At 40.0% G+C, this 21,564-nt stretch overlaps 2 protein-coding genes and 1 pseudogene across 2 annotated transcripts; 2 read left to right on the top strand and 1 right to left on the bottom strand.

Moving 5' to 3' along the window:
• Positions 1-1,709: 1,709 nt before the first annotated feature.
• LOC131778971 (myotrophin homolog) lies at positions 1,710-5,663 on the top strand. The gene is given in 5 exon segments (XM_066171629.1): positions 1,710-1,924; positions 2,423-2,453; positions 2,456-2,535; positions 3,815-3,898; positions 4,933-5,663. Coding segments are annotated over 5 exon segments (384 nt in total). The 5' UTR covers positions 1,710-1,843; the 3' UTR covers positions 5,041-5,663.
• Positions 5,664-6,376: 713 nt separating this feature from the next.
• Positions 6,377-16,718, bottom strand: LOC131778944 (uncharacterized; annotated as a pseudogene).
• Positions 16,719-17,587: 869 nt separating this feature from the next.
• On the top strand, positions 17,588-20,879 carry LOC131779002 (solute carrier family 49 member 4 homolog). Its single transcript, XM_059095513.2, has 3 exons — positions 17,588-17,939; positions 18,845-19,532; positions 20,127-20,879. Exons 1-3 carry the CDS (start codon positions 17,639-17,641, stop codon positions 20,575-20,577), a joined length of 1,440 nt encoding a protein of 479 aa, XP_058951496.2. The 5' UTR covers positions 17,588-17,638; the 3' UTR covers positions 20,578-20,879.
• The last annotated feature ends 685 nt before the right edge of the window (positions 20,880-21,564 follow it).

The following is a 21,564-nucleotide window of genomic DNA, read 5'->3' as shown; positions in this document are numbered from 1 at the left end:
GTTTGTGTTGTATAATATCCAAATTGCCAGTGTGTGAAGGTGATGTGTATGAGAACTAATTGCCAATTGGATCTCACTGGTTGACCCTTGAAAGGCCCACTACACTATTAACGTGGTCTTGAATTAAATTCAGTTAACTGTTTAAACTGAACGCACTTAGCAAGTTTAGAGGTTCATAATTAGTCAAAAAGGTAGCTTCAGGGATAAGCGTAATTTTTTTTAATACTTTGGCCTTTTCGCATGATGAGCTCAAGATGTTGGTCACGCCCAAGTGGAAGAGCGGGAAATATTATGTCTTTTTCTTGTGAGAGTACTGACAGTATTAAACGACAAGCAATAGTAAAGTTTTTGTACCACCATGGAGTGAATGAATTTTTGTCCACAGAGTGAGGCAGACGGTTTCTTGTTTACAAAAGTAAGTTGGACTTTGAAAACTGGTCAACGGCTCTATGAAGTCCCGCCCCCCTCCCCAAAACTGACAGATTTGAAAGATCGCCTGCTGTAGTACCTCTGATTGAGCGGCGAGACTTCTTGTACAAGGACAGAAAGTAGTTGGATAAAAGAAGTTACTAACTAAAAAAATCTATTACATTGATACTTCTCTTCCTACCCCCTTTTTAAAGTGGACATTAAATGCAGGTAAACCCAATACGCGGGGATACTGGTACCTGACTAAGAAGTTCGAATCAATCTCCAGTGCGTACAATGGTCTTAGTCTCTCCACCTTCTCCCATCTCCCCCACCCAGGAGGGGGAAATTAAACCAGGAGGTTACTTTGGGTTGGTAACCTTTTTATCTCGCTAGATAACCTGGTCCTTGTTTGTTTTAAATAAAAAACAACTCGACAAATGAGAAGAGTGTCTGTCTGCCAAAGCAATGACTGGAGCGATCTGCGTCTTTTTGTATTGAAATTTGAGATAAATTTTCTTGGCCGGGTAACGGGATTCTGTTTCTTGTTTGTTTGTGTGTTTGTATTTCTTTGACAGTAAGTATTTACCTTTACAGTTAAGTGGCGAGTCTAACACTGGAAGCCAGATATTTGTCGAAAATTTGCGTTCGTTGACACATTTTGAAATTAAAAGTTATGATAAAGCATAACTCTTAAAAAAAAGGAAATCGGAATTAAAACCGCCACATCTTCAAAAATTCTATCAGAATGACCAATCTGACATCATTAACTGCATTCTCTCTCACGCCATGTGATATGCGTTTTTTTAATGAAGACCCACCAGGTAAAATATTTCAAAAACATTGTACCTTTTTAGGCCTGTCTGACTGATCTCTGTTATGTTTTGAACATGATCTCAAGCGAGTATCATAGCCTTTCAAGGAAACGTTGCCAACTGCAACCGGTCATGACGTCACAAAAGAAACACTCGAAAACGACGCGAGATAAGCCACCTGGGACCCATTGTGGACTGTTGATAACGAAATTTTTAATGACCTCTATGGGTTTTTTCTCTTGTTAACACGAACGTATTTTCCCTCCACAGAACACAAGATAAGCTAATCGTCATCGTAACAAGATCTACAACTTTTTATTGAGATGCGTTTTAAATCTGTTGTTTGTTTGCGCCTACGGTAACAGAACCCAATAAACCCCTATCGGCGCTTTGAGTAAAACAGACAAAGTTTTAACAAAAGTCTCTTATCTTGATAATTAATCAAATTGAACGGATCAGTGCGTTTGCCAACACGCATGACCCGAGCTTAAGAATTTGATAATTAACAGTGTTAAGAATTCAGCCAAAGAGTCTGTACGTGAATACATCTGTTAGTTTGTTCGCTGATATCCATAAGTGTCCTGTAGCTACTTGAAGCCAGTTGACAGTCTGCTTGAACCATGAGCGCCAGCGAACAGTTTATCCAGGCCATTCAGACTGGGGATTTAATTTATGTCGAGAAACATCTAAGAAGGCGGTGAGTTCTCCAGAGCTAGGCAGAACTAAAGGGGTGCAGTCTAGATAGAAGCCGTGAAGTCGTTAAGTCACTATGCAGGCTTCGCTTCTGTTGGCTATTTGTTAGTATCAAGTAAAACTAGTGCTTTGAAACTAAAAACAGTGTCGATGTCTTGGGTAAAGAATCACAACAGTATGTTGCATGCTCTTGGGAGCGATGCCTGGCAATAGAAAATCGTCACAGCGTAGGAAAGTCGGGCGATAGCTTGGAAGAAGCGAAACTGTACTAGTAGTCTGCTAGAATATTTCACAAATGAGAGCTTTTAGGCGTGTTGGGAGAATTTAACATCAGGACGCTGAACAGCTTTGCACAGAAGGCAAGGGTGTATCTTTTTTAAGTGGTGAGTATTGTTGACCGAGGTCAAATGATATGGCCCGTCCCTCCCCCTCTCGAACTCTCTCTCTTCTATCTACCCAGTCCTCGTCCTGGAGCGGTGACGATCTCACGAAGTATTCTTTCGCAGGGAACTGAAATCAACGCTGAGGGGAGACACGGCGAAATGCTCTCCATTACGCCGCTTATGCATAAAAAGTTCCGATCGTTAGATTTCTGTTAGACAACATGGCCATCATTGATGTAAGAACATATTTTGTAAATACAGTCATATGGTGGTTTGGAACCATGATTATATCTTTGCCTAATCATGACATTTACAGCCGACTCCTTTGTCAAGTCTTGTCGGAAGAAATTCGCCATCGCCCTCTGGATTTATCTTTCCTCTTTTAGAGATTTTCTAATTTATCCTGCCAGCAAATAATTAATTCTCCTGTTTCACCTTGCTAAATATAGTTTAGGACGGTGCCAGATATCAGACATTATTACATCCATTTGACAGCACTGGTGATCCTTGTAATCTAAGTGGCTCTCATTGGTGCGATTTATTCACGAATCGCACCAATTTTTGCTTTAAATCGCATCTTTTTATCAACCAGTGAGGAAGATTTAAAATACAACAACCAATTGCTTGTTTAAAGAAACCAATCCAATTGAAACACAACTTTTGCAACTTTCTACAAATCAGCTCACCACTGGATCAACACGCATTTGTAAAGACCAAAAATCCTTTATCCGAGCAACTGAATTTTGCGACTTCAAAAATAGATGTAATAAAGTGGTAACTGAACTTCGTGTCGTTCAATTTTTGTCTGAATCAAACTTTCAAATCAATTTTGAAATCACGCATATTATTTCAGACCAAATTACACACCACTCAGTTCAATTACTATTATAAATATCATAATATAGACCCGACAGCTGAACGGAAAATGCCAAGTCTTGTTATGACTGTTATACGCTATCCTGCTTGTACCAAGCCCGCCGGCTCGCGTGCTTAGATCCTATTTCCAAACAGACCCCCTTGGAAGACACATGTAATAGTACTTTATTATTACTTGGTGTGTAAGTTGACCCGAGCAGCTGTTATCGCGGAAAATCATGCCTTAATTAATCTGAAAACACATAGTCTTCTGAGGATGTCCAGTACCATGTTTCCTAATGTCAAATACTTACAACGTTTTGAGGTTATCAATATTCATTCCACACTTTCCGCTTTCGTTCGTAACGGTTGGTTTGGAGTTCATTTTTCAACACCCTCATGGTGATCTAAAAACACCACGTGTATTACAAGGACATGGTAATGAAAGACGACCTATCTCAAGCAAAAGGGCAAAGGTACCCTCACTAGTTTTAAATAACAATATTAATTACCATGGTAAGCAGTAGTATTTTTAGAAGGGAGTACAGTCATCCATCTTCTCAACTTAAAAAGCCTAATGTTCATTCTCGTCATAGTTTCATGATACAGGCGTGATTTTTATTTCTGTTTCTCTTTAAAACCTGTTTCCTCTCTCTCCAGTTCCAAGACCTTTTTGGTATGACTCCACTGATGGCCGCAGTTGATAAAGATCATCTTCCCACGGCAGCTTTTCTTTTGAAAGAGGTAGGTGTGTTATCTTGCTGAACCGACAGATGTAAAATGTTGCAGGGTAATTTGTTTCCATGCGGAAATGTGCTCGAAATTAACCCTTAAACTCCCATGATCTCAATAGTAATTCTCTTTACTGTCTTGACATACAATTCTTATGATATTAAATTTGGAGAATTTGGTATTTGATCAACTAATAATCCCCTAATTGATATTTTACTTTATTCTCATCACTTGTGTGCTTGATATTGTATCACTACTGTACGGAGAAATTTTCTCCTGGTCATTAATGGGAGGTAATGGGTTAAACAGAATCATTTCAAAGACTGATCAGGCAACTATCCAATTTTTTTCCATCTCTTTCAAACTGTAGAAGGTACAATCTTAGACACGTGTTCAAAAGCGCATATTTTTAGAGGGGAGGGGGGGCAGGTAGATGGTGCATGATTTTTATGCATTGCGTTGAATGGTCCGCTTAAACAATAGGATTAACCAGGCGTTCAGATACTAAACAGGGCTAGGTGGAGGGGCGTGGTGCTAACGCAAAAAGAAATAGGAGTGAGGTTTGGGACGGGTTACGATCTACTCGGCTGAACCTTTCTTTACTTTTCATTCGGGCTGCCATCCCATCCCGATTACACACTAAACACCTTGAGCAAGCCACAAGAGGACATCAAGCAATTTTCGCCGAGTGGCCAGTTTCAAATAATACCACTAATAACAGAGAAAAAGGAAGCTAAATAATTTTGGTCATTAAGACCATGACCTTAGAGCATTTCCGGTTGAGGTTGCGCAGTAAAGGTCTGTGGCATTTTTAAAGGTGTTTATCTTCGGATGAGGGTCGAACTCTCCTTCAGAAGAAACTTCTTTTGAGAGTAACATAACGTTCCGATCGACAACCAAGGAACGGCTTCAAAGTAGACCTCACATTGACATTCTTATTTGCCCTCAAAACTCCTTCCTGAGAAGAGATACATACAAAGACCCAGTATAAGTACTCAGCGTGCCAGATATCCACTGCATAACATTTTCATTCTCTCTCTAACCAGGGAGCAGATCCAACTATAGAAGATGAAACAGGAAAAACAGCTTATGATATCGCGAAGGACAAGAATTTTACAAAGATCCTGGCTCTTTTAGAAGAATACAAAAAGTAATTACGCTCATTTTTTAGAAAGATTCCTCAAATGAAGTTCCCTCAACTTTAACTTGTTGTCGATGTTCTTGTTTTCTTGTGTTGTGTGAGTGATTTCGTTTGTGAAGAGTAATTTACAAATAGCTCCCATGTTGCCGTGGGTCTGCTCAGTGATAGATCACAGATCAGACGTCAAAATGTGGCAAGAACAAAGAAGTGGTGCATAAGGAGCAACCGAGTGTGTCGCTGACGTTTTTATCATATTTGGATGTCTTCTGTGATCTATTACTGAACAGACCCACGTCAAAATGCAGTCTATTTGTTTTATGTAATAAAAAAGCAAATATTTGTTATTGGTGACGTCATCTATGCGTCTGTCCTACAATAGATTAGTAGAGAGAACAAATCAAAAGGCGTGCAGGATTCAGCTTATCGTCGCTCCCAGCCTCCTGGGGGTGACGAACTATCTGTTATGTTTAGATGTTCGCTACTCAGTCAAACAGTAATGCACGGCAATTGATGCTTAAGTCTGGAAAAAAATACTCATAAAATAAGTCATCTTAAAAATCGAGCTGTTAACGGTTCATCATTGTGCAACTCATTGAGACTTTTTTTCTGAACGGTGAAATAAAATTATAAAAAACACTTTTGATTATTTTACTTTGTAATAAGAAACAACCAAAACGACAAAACATTTCCAGTTAGTGTGAGCAACCTGTCTGATCGTCCAGTGTAGGGTTTACAGAGTTAAGGAAGACTATTTTAGGGGAGGAAAACGGCGTGATTAGGGGTATGTAAGTCCGCCGATCCAGGCTATTATTTTGCCCGACCCGTTGAACGGAAGTTATTTTCTTTCAAATCCCGATCCGCGTCAATATAAAAGTTTTCGAGGAATAATTTGCCCTTTTTTGCTTTTAATTGTCCTGGAAAGTTCTAAGGTTTTACACGAAGTTTTCTGCCTTTGTGTTTGAGAAAGTAACGTTATAACATCACAGAGGAATTGCTCATTAGTCAGGGTCTATCGGTCAGGAGAGGCCTTTTGCTTTCTCTCATCGTCGAAGTCTGACGGCACGTGAAACATAAGGCAAAGGCCTTATGGCAAATAAGGCAAACACTGAGCATGCGATCCACAATCCATAATCGGTAATCCGTTCATATGTTGAGGCAAACCCGCAGATCCCTCAATCTATCCATCAAAACCTCTTCCCCTCCCCTCCCTTTATAAGGCCAAGAGTTGGACAGATTGTGCGATATTCCGATGTCTTCAACTGCCAATAATAACATTGGGGTAGACTGAACAACCAAAGAAAAAGATAAACTAGTGAAATAAAAATAACTATGTCGATGTAATGCCTTTAAGAAATAATTTATTTCCATCTCTTTGTCAAGAAACGTCGGAAGACACCGGTGAATTCCCCCCACCGACATTGTGTGACAGTGACGGCTGTAGCTTGACCCCTCAATATCTTTCTCTGCTCGCATATGCGAGGCATGATTTTGTTATGGCCAGACTCTTCCAGAGAAGTCGGGACAGAGGGTATCTTTCGTACGCGTTAGATCATTAAAGCAGCTCTTTTCATTCAGTTTAAATATTTTTGTTCATAAAATCACGTTCCAGGCTTGCTCCCAGGCCACGTCGTCCAGCCTGAGGATCCCATTTCTGTGGCAGAAACAGGGCAATAAAGCGCCCCGCTTTGGAGTCCATAACATTCCGTACAACTTTCTTTCTGTAGTCTAACCAAGCCTCGGCGGCCAGATAATCTCGATAAAGCTCCTCGTCCGATAGGCATCTACGTGGAAAATAACGAAATACTCAGGCTAAAATTATGGATTTATCAATGAAACTTCATTCGCACACTTGACTACGAAGCTAAAATTTCCATACCCTAGCTTTAAAAGACTCTCAGCTTTGAAGGCTAAAAGTGCGCTAAAACTCAATGATGCAAGGATGTCTGGGGTAAGTTTTGGATGACGTAGTTTTAGCTGTATGCGCTCGCGCGGGGTAGTCACATTTTAAGAGAAACCGAAAGGCCCTTCTTTGTTTAAAGAAATTGCTTTTTCTCTTTCGAAACGTGATATCTTTAAAGGTAGCCTTTATTTCATTCTTTCCAGCCAACATGGGAGTAAATATCATCAGTGGAGGAACCATGTATATAAATAAATGAACCACCTGACTACAACAGCGTTTAGAATTAGAATTGTAGCTGGGTTTATTGTTACTAACCTGTGTTTGGGGTTAAAATTTTCTTCAAATGTCTCCATGTGTCCTCTAGGACTTAACTCGATAACTCTCCTCTTGGGAACTTTTAAAACTCGAACTCCAGCGCTGACTAGAATATTCCCGGGCCAGCCTCTTGGTCAGCAGTTCCCATGGTCGTTAGATCCTGGAGCAGAAGAATAACTGATGAATAGGCTTGCTAATCACAGCTAATGAGCATCGGATATGCACAACACGGAGGCAAATGTCGAGCATGCGCAAGCAGTCCAATTTTGGTCAACCATAAGGTAATTTCCCGCGTAAAATTTTATAGGGAAACATATGTAATTTCCAGCGACGCACGAGAATTACTAAACAAATTTAAAACGTTCTCATGTTAAGGAAACGAAAGTACAGGAAAGGTTGATGTAAGAAGAATTGTTCGTACCGAAATCTATTTCATTACGGGTATTCTATTGTTTGACATTTATTTTTTCTGTCAAGCTTAAAAAAACGTTACACGATTTGAAAAATCGTTTGTTACTTGATAGTGTGGTTGTGTGACAGCTAGGTTCTGACAGCTCGAAAGGACAATATGGAGTCACTATTACAGCCGTATCCTAACCACACATACGCAAACTTTATACCTCTTTTTTGGCCTCTTAACGTCATTGTAAGGACACCTCTTTTTAGAGAAGCTTCTTGCATTGGTGTCAAAGGTAATAATCGTCCATCTTTTTCTGACCTTTAATGCCAAAACATTAAAATCCAACTCTCTTCCCGCAGTCATGCATTTACGATGGGACCCCAAAACCAACTCTTTGCTCATTCATTTACATGAAGTACCTACCCACGAATCCCCTGGTTGTAATGAGCCCACGTTGATGTAGCACGTATTGGACCCCTTCTTGCGAGGAAGTGATGCTATTGGACGAGGAAGCGGTCGATGCTTGTATAAGTCAATTGTGACGTCAGATTTCAGAACAGCTTGCAAGTCGACACGACGCAACATCTCTATTTTTCCCTACCAAAACAAAGCAACAGATAAAAAAGGAAATGAAACGTAAAGGAACTCGTGTCTCGCGATCGGGTATCTACCTGTTCTTTCTGAAGAGGATGCTGGTTCATAGACAGCGTTTCGTCAGGTTCCTCTGACAGTTCTCTACTACTCATCTGTACTCGGAAATAGGGGATGGGGGGGTAGAGGGTGGGGGAAGGGAACCGTGAGAGTGACGTGCCTTACCCAAGTTCACTTCACAGTCCCAAACTCCCTTTGGCATAGTCTCGAATCCAGACCTCTCCACCCAGAGTTAGCTTCTAAGCCACTGCACCTCCCGCAAAACAAAAGCAAACCTAATACTCGAGTACAAACGAGTAATTAATTTTAAAACAAACTTTTCCCATATCGTTTGGCCTTTCTTATTAAAACATGATTTCCGAGTTAAAGTGGAGAACTGCTATTTCTCAATTTCATGACAAAGCCATAAGGTATCTCTTTACTGTAAGGATGACTGGTTTAAATACAACAAATAAACATTCGAGCAAAAGTAAACATTGAGTTCCCTCAGATCAACTGCTTACCTTTATTATAAAGTAAATCGATTCTGAAGTTGTCGAATCCTCGTCGATCAGCTTCCCGTAAGAGAACTGCAACGAACAAAGGAGAGTTAGAAAAAAAATGGCACCTTTTCTTTGACATTTACGCATTCTACTGATAAAAGCGGAAGGAAGATCAACCAAAATTGGGTGTCCCTTTTCTTGCTTACCTCTCTGATATGTGATCGAAAACTCAATGATCGTAAAAGGTCCTCTCCCCAGCCGTCAAACAAGGAATGACTCCTGAAATTAAAAGACACATCAAATGTCAATTAGAGAAGAAAGGAAAAGACTGGGGGATAGTCTTCTTTGAAATATCATTCGGCTCAACCTCGTTTCGAGGATCTCTCTTTTTCCCTCTTCCTCGAGGAGGAGAGAGAGAGGTATTAAAAGAGGTACCCTGGGAATGAGTTTGCAGTCGGGTTTGGTGCAGTGCTATAATTTTCTTATTACAGTCTGTTCCTCGTAACTTAATTGAATATGTGCTGGACCTAGTTAAGGCTGGCGTCAAGAGAGAACTGAATCGTCTTCGTGTATTTGGCAACATACTTTCACGAGCGAGCATCAGATTGAGACCGAACACCCTATGAAATTAAGGTAATTCCTGTCAAGTTAGTAATTTTAGGTCTGGTAAACTGGTATTGATGTTGCATCCAGCTGCTGATCGAGGTCTCAGTTAAGACCAAATAGACGCAGCATGTTTCAGCTATGTATGCAGACCTCTCTGATCCCTCTGTTATCCCCAGATCCCTCTGGGGATAACTGGGGATAACTGGGGATAACTTATAATTAGAGGATTATAGGTTGACCCAATACCAACTTCTCCAATCTAACATCACAAGAACTGTATGGCAGACAGTAAGAACAATTACTAATAAAATCTTAGGAGTTATAGGGTTGAGGTTAGGTTTCCACCCAAAAGAGCAAAAGTTTGCTCTGATATATAACATCGAACAAGGCCCATAGGTGTGACACCAGATTCGGACCAAGGAGAAAAATAAGGGAAAAAAGGACGGAACTTAATAATTGTTGATTAAGAATTTTTAGGAGGACGATACAGTTGGAGTGTTGATTCCGCAACTGAGGGTATTTAAAAACTAAGGACCTTGAAAGGTGAAAAGTGTAAGCTGAGGTTACCTCATAACTTGCAGTTTTTCTTCGTATTCTCTTTGAAACACGTCTGGACAATATTCCAAGATGGTCTCCCTGTTTACCACAAGGACCTCGACTCTTTCCCGACATATGATTGTGGCTGTTCGCCTTGCTTCCTCTGAAATGAGTGCTATCTCCTGAAGAGAGGAAAATTTAAAGACCCGTTTTATTTGCCGTCCTGAAATCGTGGATAGGATACATCGTAGTCAAATACTCGGCACCCTGTTTTGTATGAGATCCATCTTTGAGATTTCCTGGCCTCAGACGGAGACAGAGGGCAATATACCGTTTGCACTTGAGAAAAGATTCAGCAAAGTGACTCAATCAACTGTATGGGCCCTGTTCCTCAGGGGGCCCGTCTCGAGTTACATCTAAATCAATTAGGAGATCCCGGGGACATTTTGAGATAAGAAGCCTTTAAAGGAAAGACATTAGTGCTCTTCGATTTGTCATAAGTAAAGGAAGAAGAGAAAAATCTTAGTCAACCTAAAGGGGTCAAACATCAGATCTTCGGTTTTCGCTCTCCGCTGCTTTAAGTCTAAACTACGGAGACGTCGATGGTGAGGTGGGTTACTAATGTTCTAAAAGAGACAAGCGTTCTTCCTGCCGATAGGATAAAAAATGACGACAGCTTCGTGTGATTAAATGGAACATTGATCACGTTTTATACCAAAATATTTAAGCAACACTCGAGGTACAAGTAACATTCCTCAGGAAATCAGATCCCTTGAGTTTAGAATTAATCAATTGGGTCTTTCTCTTAGTTTGATTTTCTCTTATTGTACAGGAAAGTAATCTCGCGGAATTGGTGAAACCTTCCTTTTTTTAGACAGCTATAAACCTATAAACACTACTGATCAATGTGGGATTCAGGAAGAGAACATTCTATAACAGCTACATAAGGAACTTTACCCCAAAGGCTTCGTTCTTCTCCAGTACATCCACGGTGTTTGTTACGTAAACCCCCGTCTTATAGTCCAACCGAGTTATGGTGACGGAGACTGAGCCCGAGACTATGAAGTAGAAACAATATCCCGGGTGTCCTTGTCGAACGATAAGCCTTCTGCGATCATAGCTATGAACAGATACATACCAGGTAAGTTGGATTTATCAAAATAGTAATTGAAGAGAATTGCAAGAAATTCTGTCTTTATTAAGGTAGAACTGAAACGTGTTCTTAAACTATGCTAAATAGTCACCTCTCTAACTAAGCGCAAAATGATGAGTTTTCAGGCTATTATTTCATGTGAGAGCCTAAGGTATAGAAAATATACTTCAAGCTCAGCGTTAGAATTAACTTGTGACGCAGGTTTTGTTCTACTCTGCTCTGCTCATAGTGTGACGAAATCTAGCGCTACCCTCCAGACCATCTGATATGCAACTTAACCAAACGCGATTTGGTCACTCGCGTTTTCCTGCCAGCCGTCAGTTCTCGATTTGATTAGTTTCATTGACACCCAGAGATATTTTGCTTTGTTCTGAATGGTCGTCATGTGTTATTACACCATTTTCATTTCACGAGAAGCGAGAATCGCTCCAACGCACTAAAATAAAAATCTTACCAGGCATAGGTCATTGTTTGACACAAGTTTCGCTGTGATTCACGGGAAAACTTTCCAAAGCTCTTCATGCCACGCAGCAGTGTTACAAGCTTGTTCATTTCAGCCTCGCTTCTATGTTCTGGCTTCTTCGCACAAATCAAACGAGCCCATAATGGAAAATGAAGCTGTAGAAAAATATTAAGATAATAAATGTTTGGGAAAAACTTTCCACCTAGCCACGTAACCCCTCAAGCGAGAAACTGATATCGCACGAATCACAGGCTGCTAATCGTACGCTCCATCAACTACATGAGCTGCAGAGAACTCGAGAGTGAATTGGTTCAAGTTCATGTCCTGAATAGTACGAGGATCAGCACCAATGAAAGTGTTATTAGGGCAGGAAGATTAGGAGAGAAGGTAAATTGTAAGTTTGGTTGAGGAAGATTTCAAGATGATCAAAGATGTTGATCGTTGTAATTGACATAATCGTTTGCCTCGCGTTGTAATCGTTTCTGATGTGGATTGCATTGTTTCGACTGCAAACTGTGAGTCTTCTGCAGGTGGTTCATAAAATGACGCGTACCCAGCCGAACTTTTCGCCGGAAGATATTCTGCGAGCGTGTCCTTATTAATAGCGCTGCAGGAAGCCCGTTTCTCCGGCCGCGGGAATAGGCACTTTAGCAGACCACGACGACGACGACGGCAACGAGGACGTGGCAAAACAAAAGATCTATTGAGCAAAACAACAACTCAGCGCGTGCGTTTTAAAACTGTGTACATTTCTTAGCTGTACTCTGCAAAATAACAACGTGAAATCATCAGAATTTGCGTGGTCCCAGAAAGGAAACCCCGACAGCAGATTATTTAAGTTTCCATTGGAACTCAACGCCGCTCTCATACCCTATGCTGAGAGGTTAACTTGCGGCGCCATAAGAGATGGTAAGCACATCCAGTTATTCGCGAAATTCCAACTAAAAATATGTATTTATTTTGAAATGGACGTCTTCATTGGCGTTGCCGTAATAACTGCAAAGGTCCCTAATATTTGAGGCAGGAGGGTAGAGGTTTGCCGGGGGTCTGGCACTAATTATCGTTACTGATTGCTAGAGATGATGTGTACCCAGTCGACTTTAGCCTTTCACTCCCTACGAGAAGAGTTTGTAAAGGAAATACAGAAAAATACAGGAAAACCATCTTGAAAGTAGATGACTTGCCCATTTTTATGATGTTTGAGAAGCATAACAAAACGTACAGAAATGTTGCAGTTCGGACGGATGCTTACGTTGCGTAACTGAAAATATAGATGCCGTTTTACGGACTTTAGGGTGCGAATTTCCAACTTTTTTTGACCTACTCTCAACACCCAAGTTCAACTTCCACAAAGATTTCTGGAGGAACGAAGCAGTTGTCAAGAACCTAGAATGACTTGAAAATTCACGTATTGACCCTCCATGTTTATCTCTGGTGTCGGCCATGTCCTTTTAATTTTTTAGCACGATCAAGATCCAGGCTGGTTTAGCTAAAAGGAACAAACATCTGAAACCAGATTGAGATACCTATCCGAATGATCGAAGTTCGGAGGTAGATCGCTCAGATTGCAATCTTAGATTGGTTTGGTCCTTAATGGAACGGAAAATTGAATTTTGGATCGTAAAATCGGGATTTAGATTGCCTAAAAGGATTGCAACCCTCATCGCTTGAAGATAGCCTGCGAGAAAGGCCTTATTATTAGCGCTGCAGGGTGTGCGTTTCTCCACCCGCGGGAAGATTTGAGACAAGTCGGGGAGAGGTCCCTAAGCCCCTTACAGATCTCTTAATGGCTTGCGTTGCTCAAGGCCTAATCCTTCCCGCGGGCGAAGAAACACTCGTGCCGAGGTGCTTCAGTTATGAAAACGGCTTGCTCGCAGACTACCTAAGTTGTAGGCATGTAGTATGCAATCTGAACACTGCGATCTACATCGGAAACGACTACATCGTGAGACACACAAATATACCTCATTATAGAAGTGTGTAATCGCCACGATGACTATTAACCGCAAGCTTTTCATACAACATAATTGTTACAAGGGGGACAATTTTGCCACACAAGGATTGTTTTACCGTGTTATCCCTAGAGAAAAGGTTTTTGTTGAACGTTATGGGGGCTTCCTTCACTGTAGTTCCTCCGTCATCGTCTCCCATTAAAATGTCTCTAATGTAGTAAAAATCATACTGTCGAGATTTGTCTTGGTCAGCATATCGTCTGATGCTAAGACATAAGGAACTGAAAATGCGAATCAGATATACAGCACGGCGAAACCTTGAAAGAGCCTGAAAAGATGAAAAAAAAAAGACTTACTTACCACTTTACAAAACTGATGTTGAAAATTCAAAGTAATTTAGAATTACTTTGATTTCACCTATACTAAGCTCTCTGATTGGTCTAGAAACGTTCATCACTTTTTTCGGCAGATTACAAGCTCTCTCTCTTTTTCGAGGAAGTCCGTTACGTGAGTCAGAAAAGATCAGCGAGTAAAGAAATGACGTTAGCGCGCAGCGCGGAATTCTGAAAGGGCACCAAAAGAATTCAGTGTGGCGCGCTAACATCAATTATTTTCCATTACTTGGGCTCTTGTTATTTTCCCATTATTTTACTTTTCTTTTTTACTTGCGAGATGGACCCCGGCGAAAAGGAGGGACTGATCGCAAGTTAGATGCAAAACTAAAACCAATTAATTCACGGTTGCTTTTTCCGTGCCTTGAGTGCAAGGCAGTTTGCTAGTATCTGCTCTGATTTCTCGTTGTAGTTATTTTGTATGATTTGCCTTTCACGTGATTACTTGGAGACGGTCATACGAAATCCAGTCTACAATAGGGTAACTTTATATTGAGTGCCGAAAGTATTTCAGGATTGCTTCGGTTTTACTTTATTTTACTCGGCAATTGCTCGAGAAAACTCGCTTCATTTTCTCAACGAATCGATCTCGACTAGGTCATTCGCGGTTTCCCGCGCTTTAAGCCGTTTGCTAGCACTTGCTTTTGGTTTCGGCTTTAATTGGATTCTCGTTATATTTTTCATTATTCTGATTGGCGATTGTGATTTCTCTGTTTTGGTGGATTTACCACACTCTATCAAACAGCAACGACTCTGATACACATCCTGCTTGTAACAAAAAGTCAAACATCGCATTTGCACATCAGAAGCCTGGTATCCTGCCTAGTAGGATTTCATTCCAGAACAGGAACGAAGTAGCACTCCAGTGATCAACAAAGCGTCTGTGATTGATTGTTATTTTGTACTGAAAAAAATAATTTTCAAAATAGCGACTGCGCGTTTTCTTGTTCTTTGTTAAGATGAAATGATAGAAAATGCATTTGCTGTGATAATCACAAAATGCATTAACTACCACGCACGCAGAACGAGCAATGGAATTTGCCATGCGATGCAGAGATTCCTTAAAATCAAATCTCTCCAAGTACAAAATGATTTACTCTTGCACGCTTTTGGTACATTTTCTGTCGTATTTCAGGTTTCTGTTTACTCACTATGTTTTGTCTTTTGTTGGTTACACAAACTTCGCAGGCAATTAAAAAGTAATTAAAGGCCAGTGTAGCCTATTAACTGGTGCCTCCGTTTGTTGAATCAAATGTCAATAAAAACTCCGACATAGATTTATTTGTGCTGAAACAAATGTCAACTAAGATGCTCATCTAACCATAAAGGTATTGGAAAGCTGTCAAAAAGTGATGGAAACACTTAGGGAATCAGAGGCAGTGAAATTTAAGGCACTGCTATAGGTGTAAGAAAACTTCTGCATGTAAAATACATGAAGAAAGTGGGTAAGTTTCCAAAGAAACTGTCGTGCTGAGTCGGCAAGGGTCATTTACAAGATAATTCGATCTTAACAACTGATTTGATAATGTACATTGGCCACTTCGTTGCTCTAACGAAAGGTTATCGCTCGAAACGTCGTTAGCTTAAGAAACTCTTAACGGTAGTCAATTTTTATCATCAGCTCAGTTGCTAAAACCAATTTATTCCAAATGTTTAGCTTGCCTAATTTCTCAATATTTCGTATCCTATAAAAAATGTTTTTTTCAAAATGACCTTGAAAACAGTTTTAGAGACACTCGGCATCTCCTTATGCGTTCAATCCAAAAGAAGAATGGGAAGATTTATTTAGGACGGGGTCACGCATTAATTCTGTGGCAACGCATAATAAAGCTTGTTATCAAAAACCAGAACCATTAATCAAGTGATTAAATTAAGGAGATACTAAAACTAACCAGTTGTCGTTTCTCCTCCATCTCCTCCTCGTTTATTACTGTGACCATTCCCTTAAAAAACCGGCCGAAATCTTCTCTGGACCCTTTCTTTTTCATTTGCTTCGCTTCTCCATGGTCAGTTGCAATTGTTCGTCGAAGGCCCTGTAAGCTAAAATAGCTCGATCTCCTCACTTCAGACGGCACTGAGGTTTTTGACGACGACGAGCTTGAGCTTCTTCTTCTCGTTAATCGATCAGAGTTAGAGTCACTTGCTTTCCTGGTTTTTGAAGTTCCTGACGCCTCCATGAGACTTGATTTGGGGCGGGGAAACAGCGCGGGTGCGCCCTGCTTTTTGGTAGAGCTAGAGAGCGGCCTCACAAACAACAAACCGCTACTTGTGGACGAAATAATTGAGTCTTGTCTGTTTCGCCCCTCGCCGCCATCCTTTTGATTTTCATCCAACAAATGTTTCTGTGATGTGCATCTTCTTAATAAACGCACTCGGCCGCGTTTGGTCCTAGTAACTGTCTCCGGTCCTTTTTCGCCTTGATCAAGTATTTTCTCTACTTTTGTTGAAACGTTTACCGTGTTGTCTTTGATACTACGCTCGTGCTGCATAACTACACCAAGAGTACACATTTAAATGCAGCTCACCATACGTCAATGCTTCATGTTTTTGACTGATAGCCGTGAAGTGCTTTTGTCAGTGTATCGTGATATCTCCTTGTCAACAGACCTTGGCACAACATCGAACAAAAATTTCAGTTCCTGGCGAGAATAAACAAAACTACGATACGCCACCTTCCTTCTGAAAACAAATCGAACCGCCACAATGGCAATTATTCATGCCGCGATTATTCCGGCCTACACCTATGTTTGTCGTGGTGTTATGCGCTCATCCAACTGGAACTAGCAAAGAAAACAACACATCCTCCTAATTAGTCTAATACGGTTTTAATGAAACCCAAAAATCAATCAATGTTCCTTTAAAATCAAGTTTTCTTTTACTGTCCGGTAATTAACGGACCAGTCATTTAAATAACGTTAGTATTAACCGAAGTATTGTTTTCTCTGTGAGGTTGCGCATTGAATAGATTAGCGGACGCGCTAGAGCATGAATGAGTTTAATGTAAAAGAACAATGACGAGCAGGGCACCTACTGAGAAAATTGGAACTGACATATGTAAATTATCAGCCGACAGATTGCATAGATTTGTTGCTCTTTTACAAGGTCATTCAATTTAAAAAAACAGTTATATGTAAGTTCTGTCATGGAATTAATTTAAGATCACTTAAAGACTAATTATAACTTTTCAGATCTGGCTCTCAAAACTGATCATTGCGTCTGTTCGTTTTTGTTTGCACCTTCAGCTAAAATATTTCATCTTGACATAACTTTGAGTAAGCATAAAGGGAAGGTGTGTGAAAATTGGACTAGGTCAGGCAATAAAAAAATATGAAATGAGCCGTAGCCGTTTCCCTGACAACTACAAGCGCCATGTGCCGTTCGCTTGCTCCTTCGCCTGAGAACCTGGAACAGGTTACCACATGTTTACGCGAGCTTTTAGAATTGGATCAAATGCTACTTGAAGTCGAGGCTAAATAAAGTTCCCTGAAGACACGTAAGGCTACTTTAAGCGGCAAACTTGTCCTTTCAGGAGCCCTTTATAGGGGCTCCTGATTGGTTGATTCAGGTTTTCGTCCTCGATCGGGAGGTACTCGTTCAGCGTGACCAGCTTCGTAGTGGTATTGTGTGACAGTTGCATTACGTAAACTTCCACAGCGGATATGACGCAATAAGTGTGTTGTTTCGTATAACATTAGTTTTTCGGCAGACACAAAACACATTTCATCTCGGTTTCTTCCGCACAGCATTGTACTTTACAGAAATGGAGGAATCGAACGAGAGAACCACTCTTCTGGAAAACGGCGATCGTCTCACTTCGTCATCAATGTCTTCAATAACCGAAATGAGATTTAAAGTTTATAAGCGGAGGTGGTATGTGTTATTCGTTTTTACAGCAAATGCGTACGTCTATAACATGGCATGGAATACATGGGCTCCTATCCAAGAACCGACCAAACTTGCCTTTGGCTGGACAGACTTTGATATCCTTTTGCTCTCCTCCTGGGCTGCAATTTCACTCATAGTGACTTCGGTACCACTAACGTGGTTAATGGATTCCAAAGGTTTGTGCTTTGGTTCTGGAGAACTGTAGCTAACTAGTACATACAAGGTCAAGGTACTTATTTGTCTCATTTCTACCTCGGAATTTTCTTTCTTACGATTGTATTATGGTAAGATTATTTACGCCTTGATCTGATGTCAAAAAGATTTTTGTTGCTCTGTGCGTTAAATATTTCGCAATTATTGAACACAACACGATACAACACCACCACAACACCATCACAATCTTCGTGAGATCTTTTCATAGATTTAACGCGGGTTACACGATATTCTGCAGTTACTTCCGATACTGTTCAAAATGAAAAGAATCTGGTTGATTCTGGGATGACACCCCCTTTTAAGCGTTCGAAAGACATAAATATACTTTATCACTTAGGAAAAGAAGATTGAGACGGATTCCCTTTAGCCCACGACGGGTAGGGGCTTGATTGTTTAAGCTGAACTTGTGAGATGTTAGGAAGAACTCTCTACCTTTGGCTACTAATTTAATTCAAGGGATTTTGCTTTATTTATTTATTTTTTTATATTGTTCCTGTTCTGCTATTCTCATCTTGCCTATTTTGGGCCGAGCGACTTTTCCAATAATGTGATCAGGGAGAAGGGTTACCTTCTTCATCTTAAATTCGGTCCAAATGGGAAGATTAGGACTTTCTGTGGAGGTTTGTCTGGAATATTTGTCAAAAAAACACTTTTTCTGTCATATTAACCACCTTCATTTCTGTATTGTAGTATTTTTCATTTTAAAAAGCACTTGTTTAGATGCTTTCAAAGTGTTGTTTTCCATCTAAAAGAGGTGTCCCTCTTATGGAGATGCCTTTACAGAGATAGTGGATGGTATAAATTAGCTGTGCAATGGCTGTGTTAAAAACCAATTTTGTGAATAACATTGGTTCTCTGTTGTTGGTAGGTCTGAGAGTGTCTGTGTTATTAACAGCCTTTTTGTCAGTACTTGGGAAGGTCTTTCATGTTATACCATTTCATGACAAGGAAGTGAGGACAATTGTCATCAATATAGGTCAGTTCCTTATCATGGCTGGAGGGCCAGTATCCATTGGTGGACCCCCCCTGGTGTCTGCAACCTGGTTTCCTCCTGGGGAACGCACCACAGCCACGGCAATTGCTACATTAGCTGGGTATTTTGGTATTGCTCAGTCCTTTGCCATTGGACCTGCCATGGTACCAAACCAGTTTGTGCCAAGCAATGCAAGTAATTCATCTTCTTCTGATTGCCCTGAAAGACTGACAAGATTAGCAGATTATCAGTTGACAAAGTATATGTATTTTGAACTTGGGCTATGTGCGCTTGTTTTTTTCTGCGTCCTTCTCTATTTTCCAGCAAGACCACCACTTCCTCCAAGTCTCACATCTTCCACATCTCAGAGACTTAGCACTAAGTCTTCATTTCGAAACCTCACAAGAAATCGGCCTTTCTGGCTGTTAGCAACACTAACTGGATTAACGTTTGGAATCTACTTTGGATGGTTGTCGATGCTGGACGTATTCCTTGCAAAGTTTGGTGTGGATGACATTACCGCAGGATGGCTGGGGTGTTATGCTACCTTGGCAGGGGTGTTTTCTGGGATTGCACTAGCCAGGTAGTTAATTATTTACCATGCTCCTAATATGGTGTTTTAAATCTCAATAGGAATGAGTGTGGTATCTTGGAGGCATTTGTTTGACCTCTATGGATGTCTTTTCTTGGTTTTGTTAGTGATGAAGCTGGGGGGTAGGGGTGGGGGGCAGGTTGGGGGCCTTGAACCCTTGAAACTGAATATTTATAGGATTCACATCTCCCTTTAACCCTTTGGTACAGAAATATTGTTTGCTCATAATTGGTTTGGCAAAGCATTCAGTCTAATGATCTTTTCAGATATTATTTCATCACTGGATCATGCTTGCCACACCTCCATCACCAACATCTCCATCAACTTCCTAAAAATACAAACCTTTTCTTTTAGAAATTCCATTTGAATTGCTCTGGTATTTTCATTTTTATTCAAATATCACCATAAATTGTTGTGGACATTTCATATCATCCTGAACTCCATGAATTTTTTTTCTTGGCTGAAGAAGTTTGCAGTTAGCAACAAAGTTGATGTGTCCATGCAGTTTTAAGATTACAGTTACCTTTTTGTATGCCATTCTCTAATAAACAACTCACAGGCACTTGGTTTTATTCTATTTTGTAGGTTTGCAGATTACATAAGACACAGAACCAAACAAATACTGGCCATGCTCTTAATTTTATCAACACTTTCCCAGCTGATTTTCAGTTTGTCCTGTGCAGGAATCTTGCCGTCCACAAAACCACTTCTATACAGCTCAATCATTTTTGGTGGGTTTGTGTACAATGGCACATTGCCATTGTATTTTGAGCTTGCCATGGAGTGCATTTATCCTGTTGGAGAAGGCATTGCTGGAGGAGTTATAATTACTGCTGGAAATGTAGTTTTACTCTTGTTCTATGTGGCTTTTATGACCCCACAGTCTGACGTGCGTTGGATGAATTGGGTAACAGTCTCTGGTCTTGGAGTTTGCTTTTTAGGGTTGTTGAGTTATCGAGAAAGGTACAGTCGTCTTCAGTTAGACATTCTAGATAACGTTCCTTCACAAAGAAACCTATCTGAAAGTATAGGATAAAAAGAACTGCAAGAACTGAATAATTATTATCGTTTTTCTTTTAATGATTCATCAGTGTATGATATAATAATTATAATTATTACAGCACAACCAATTACCCACATTGCCCTGTTAAATTTTATTGTTTTGTTCTTTTTTTGAGGCAAGAAATTTGTCCCTGTTTAACCTCTTAGTTAAGACTGCAATGGTCAAGATGAAAAGCAAATAATTAATACCTGTCTGAACATATGGGATGAAAAATGAAACAATTTTTAATTTATGGCCATACACATATTTCATAATATGATTAGAAATAATCATTTTTTTTTCTAAATATACTACTAATACCGGTAAATCAATGTATAAATGAATAGACTGAATCAAAGCTTCAGCATAAATAAATTTCAAGCAAGAAATTTGTAAATTCCTAATTCAAAATTAACAATTATTTTAAGTTAATATTTTCTACCTCTAAATTTAATGGCAATCAAGGAGAGATAAACAGTCCCTATACTTAACATACGAGATGAAAATTAAAATTAAACAATTTTGTTATTTATTTTTATAAACTTACATTGCAATATTTAATGCAAAATAGCAAATTCCTTTCCTTTCAGAACTCCACCTTATGGCCCCTTTTTTCAGGGACAGCAAAGTGGTCTCATAATTTCACTCACTGATACAGTCAACAGCCACATTCTAAAATCAAAAACAGTAGAATATTTCATAATCCCCCCCAATTATTAAGGTCATTAGCCCTAAATTCGGAAAATCAAAGTGCCTGTGATGTGTCAATTTCATTGATCTCTGTCATTTACTGATGGAACAGCCCATTTACTATATGAATTTGGTAAGCAAGAGTGCAACATTCCTCCTTATTTTCATTTACAAACATGTGAAAGGAAACAAGTCTTGATGCAAACTGCTGCTCTGGCAAAACAAGAAGCAAGTATGAAATTTGATCCTAGAATAATACAGACACCCTGTGAACCCTTTAACTCCCAGATC

This window comes from Pocillopora verrucosa, chromosome 8 (genome assembly GCF_036669915.1).
Source record: "Pocillopora verrucosa isolate sample1 chromosome 8, ASM3666991v2, whole genome shotgun sequence".
In the NCBI taxonomy this organism is placed as follows: Eukaryota; Metazoa; Cnidaria; class Anthozoa; order Scleractinia; family Pocilloporidae; genus Pocillopora; species Pocillopora verrucosa.
Note: the sequence above shows the minus strand (reverse complement) of the source record. Positions and strands in the feature narration are given on the sequence as shown.

Bases quoted from the DNA above. Each gene is read 5' to 3' on its own strand.
- LOC131779002 (XM_059095513.2), top strand. From the start codon at position 17,639: ATGGAGGAATCGAACGAGAGAACCACTCTTCTGGAAAACGGCGATCGT. The intron at 17,940-18,844 runs GTTTGTGCTTTG...TGTTGTTGGTAG, and splicing joins GTGGTTAATGGATTCCAAAG to GTCTGAGAGTGTCTGTGTTA. The intron at 19,533-20,126 runs GTAGTTAATTAT...TCTATTTTGTAG, and splicing joins TCTGGGATTGCACTAGCCAG to GTTTGCAGATTACATAAGAC.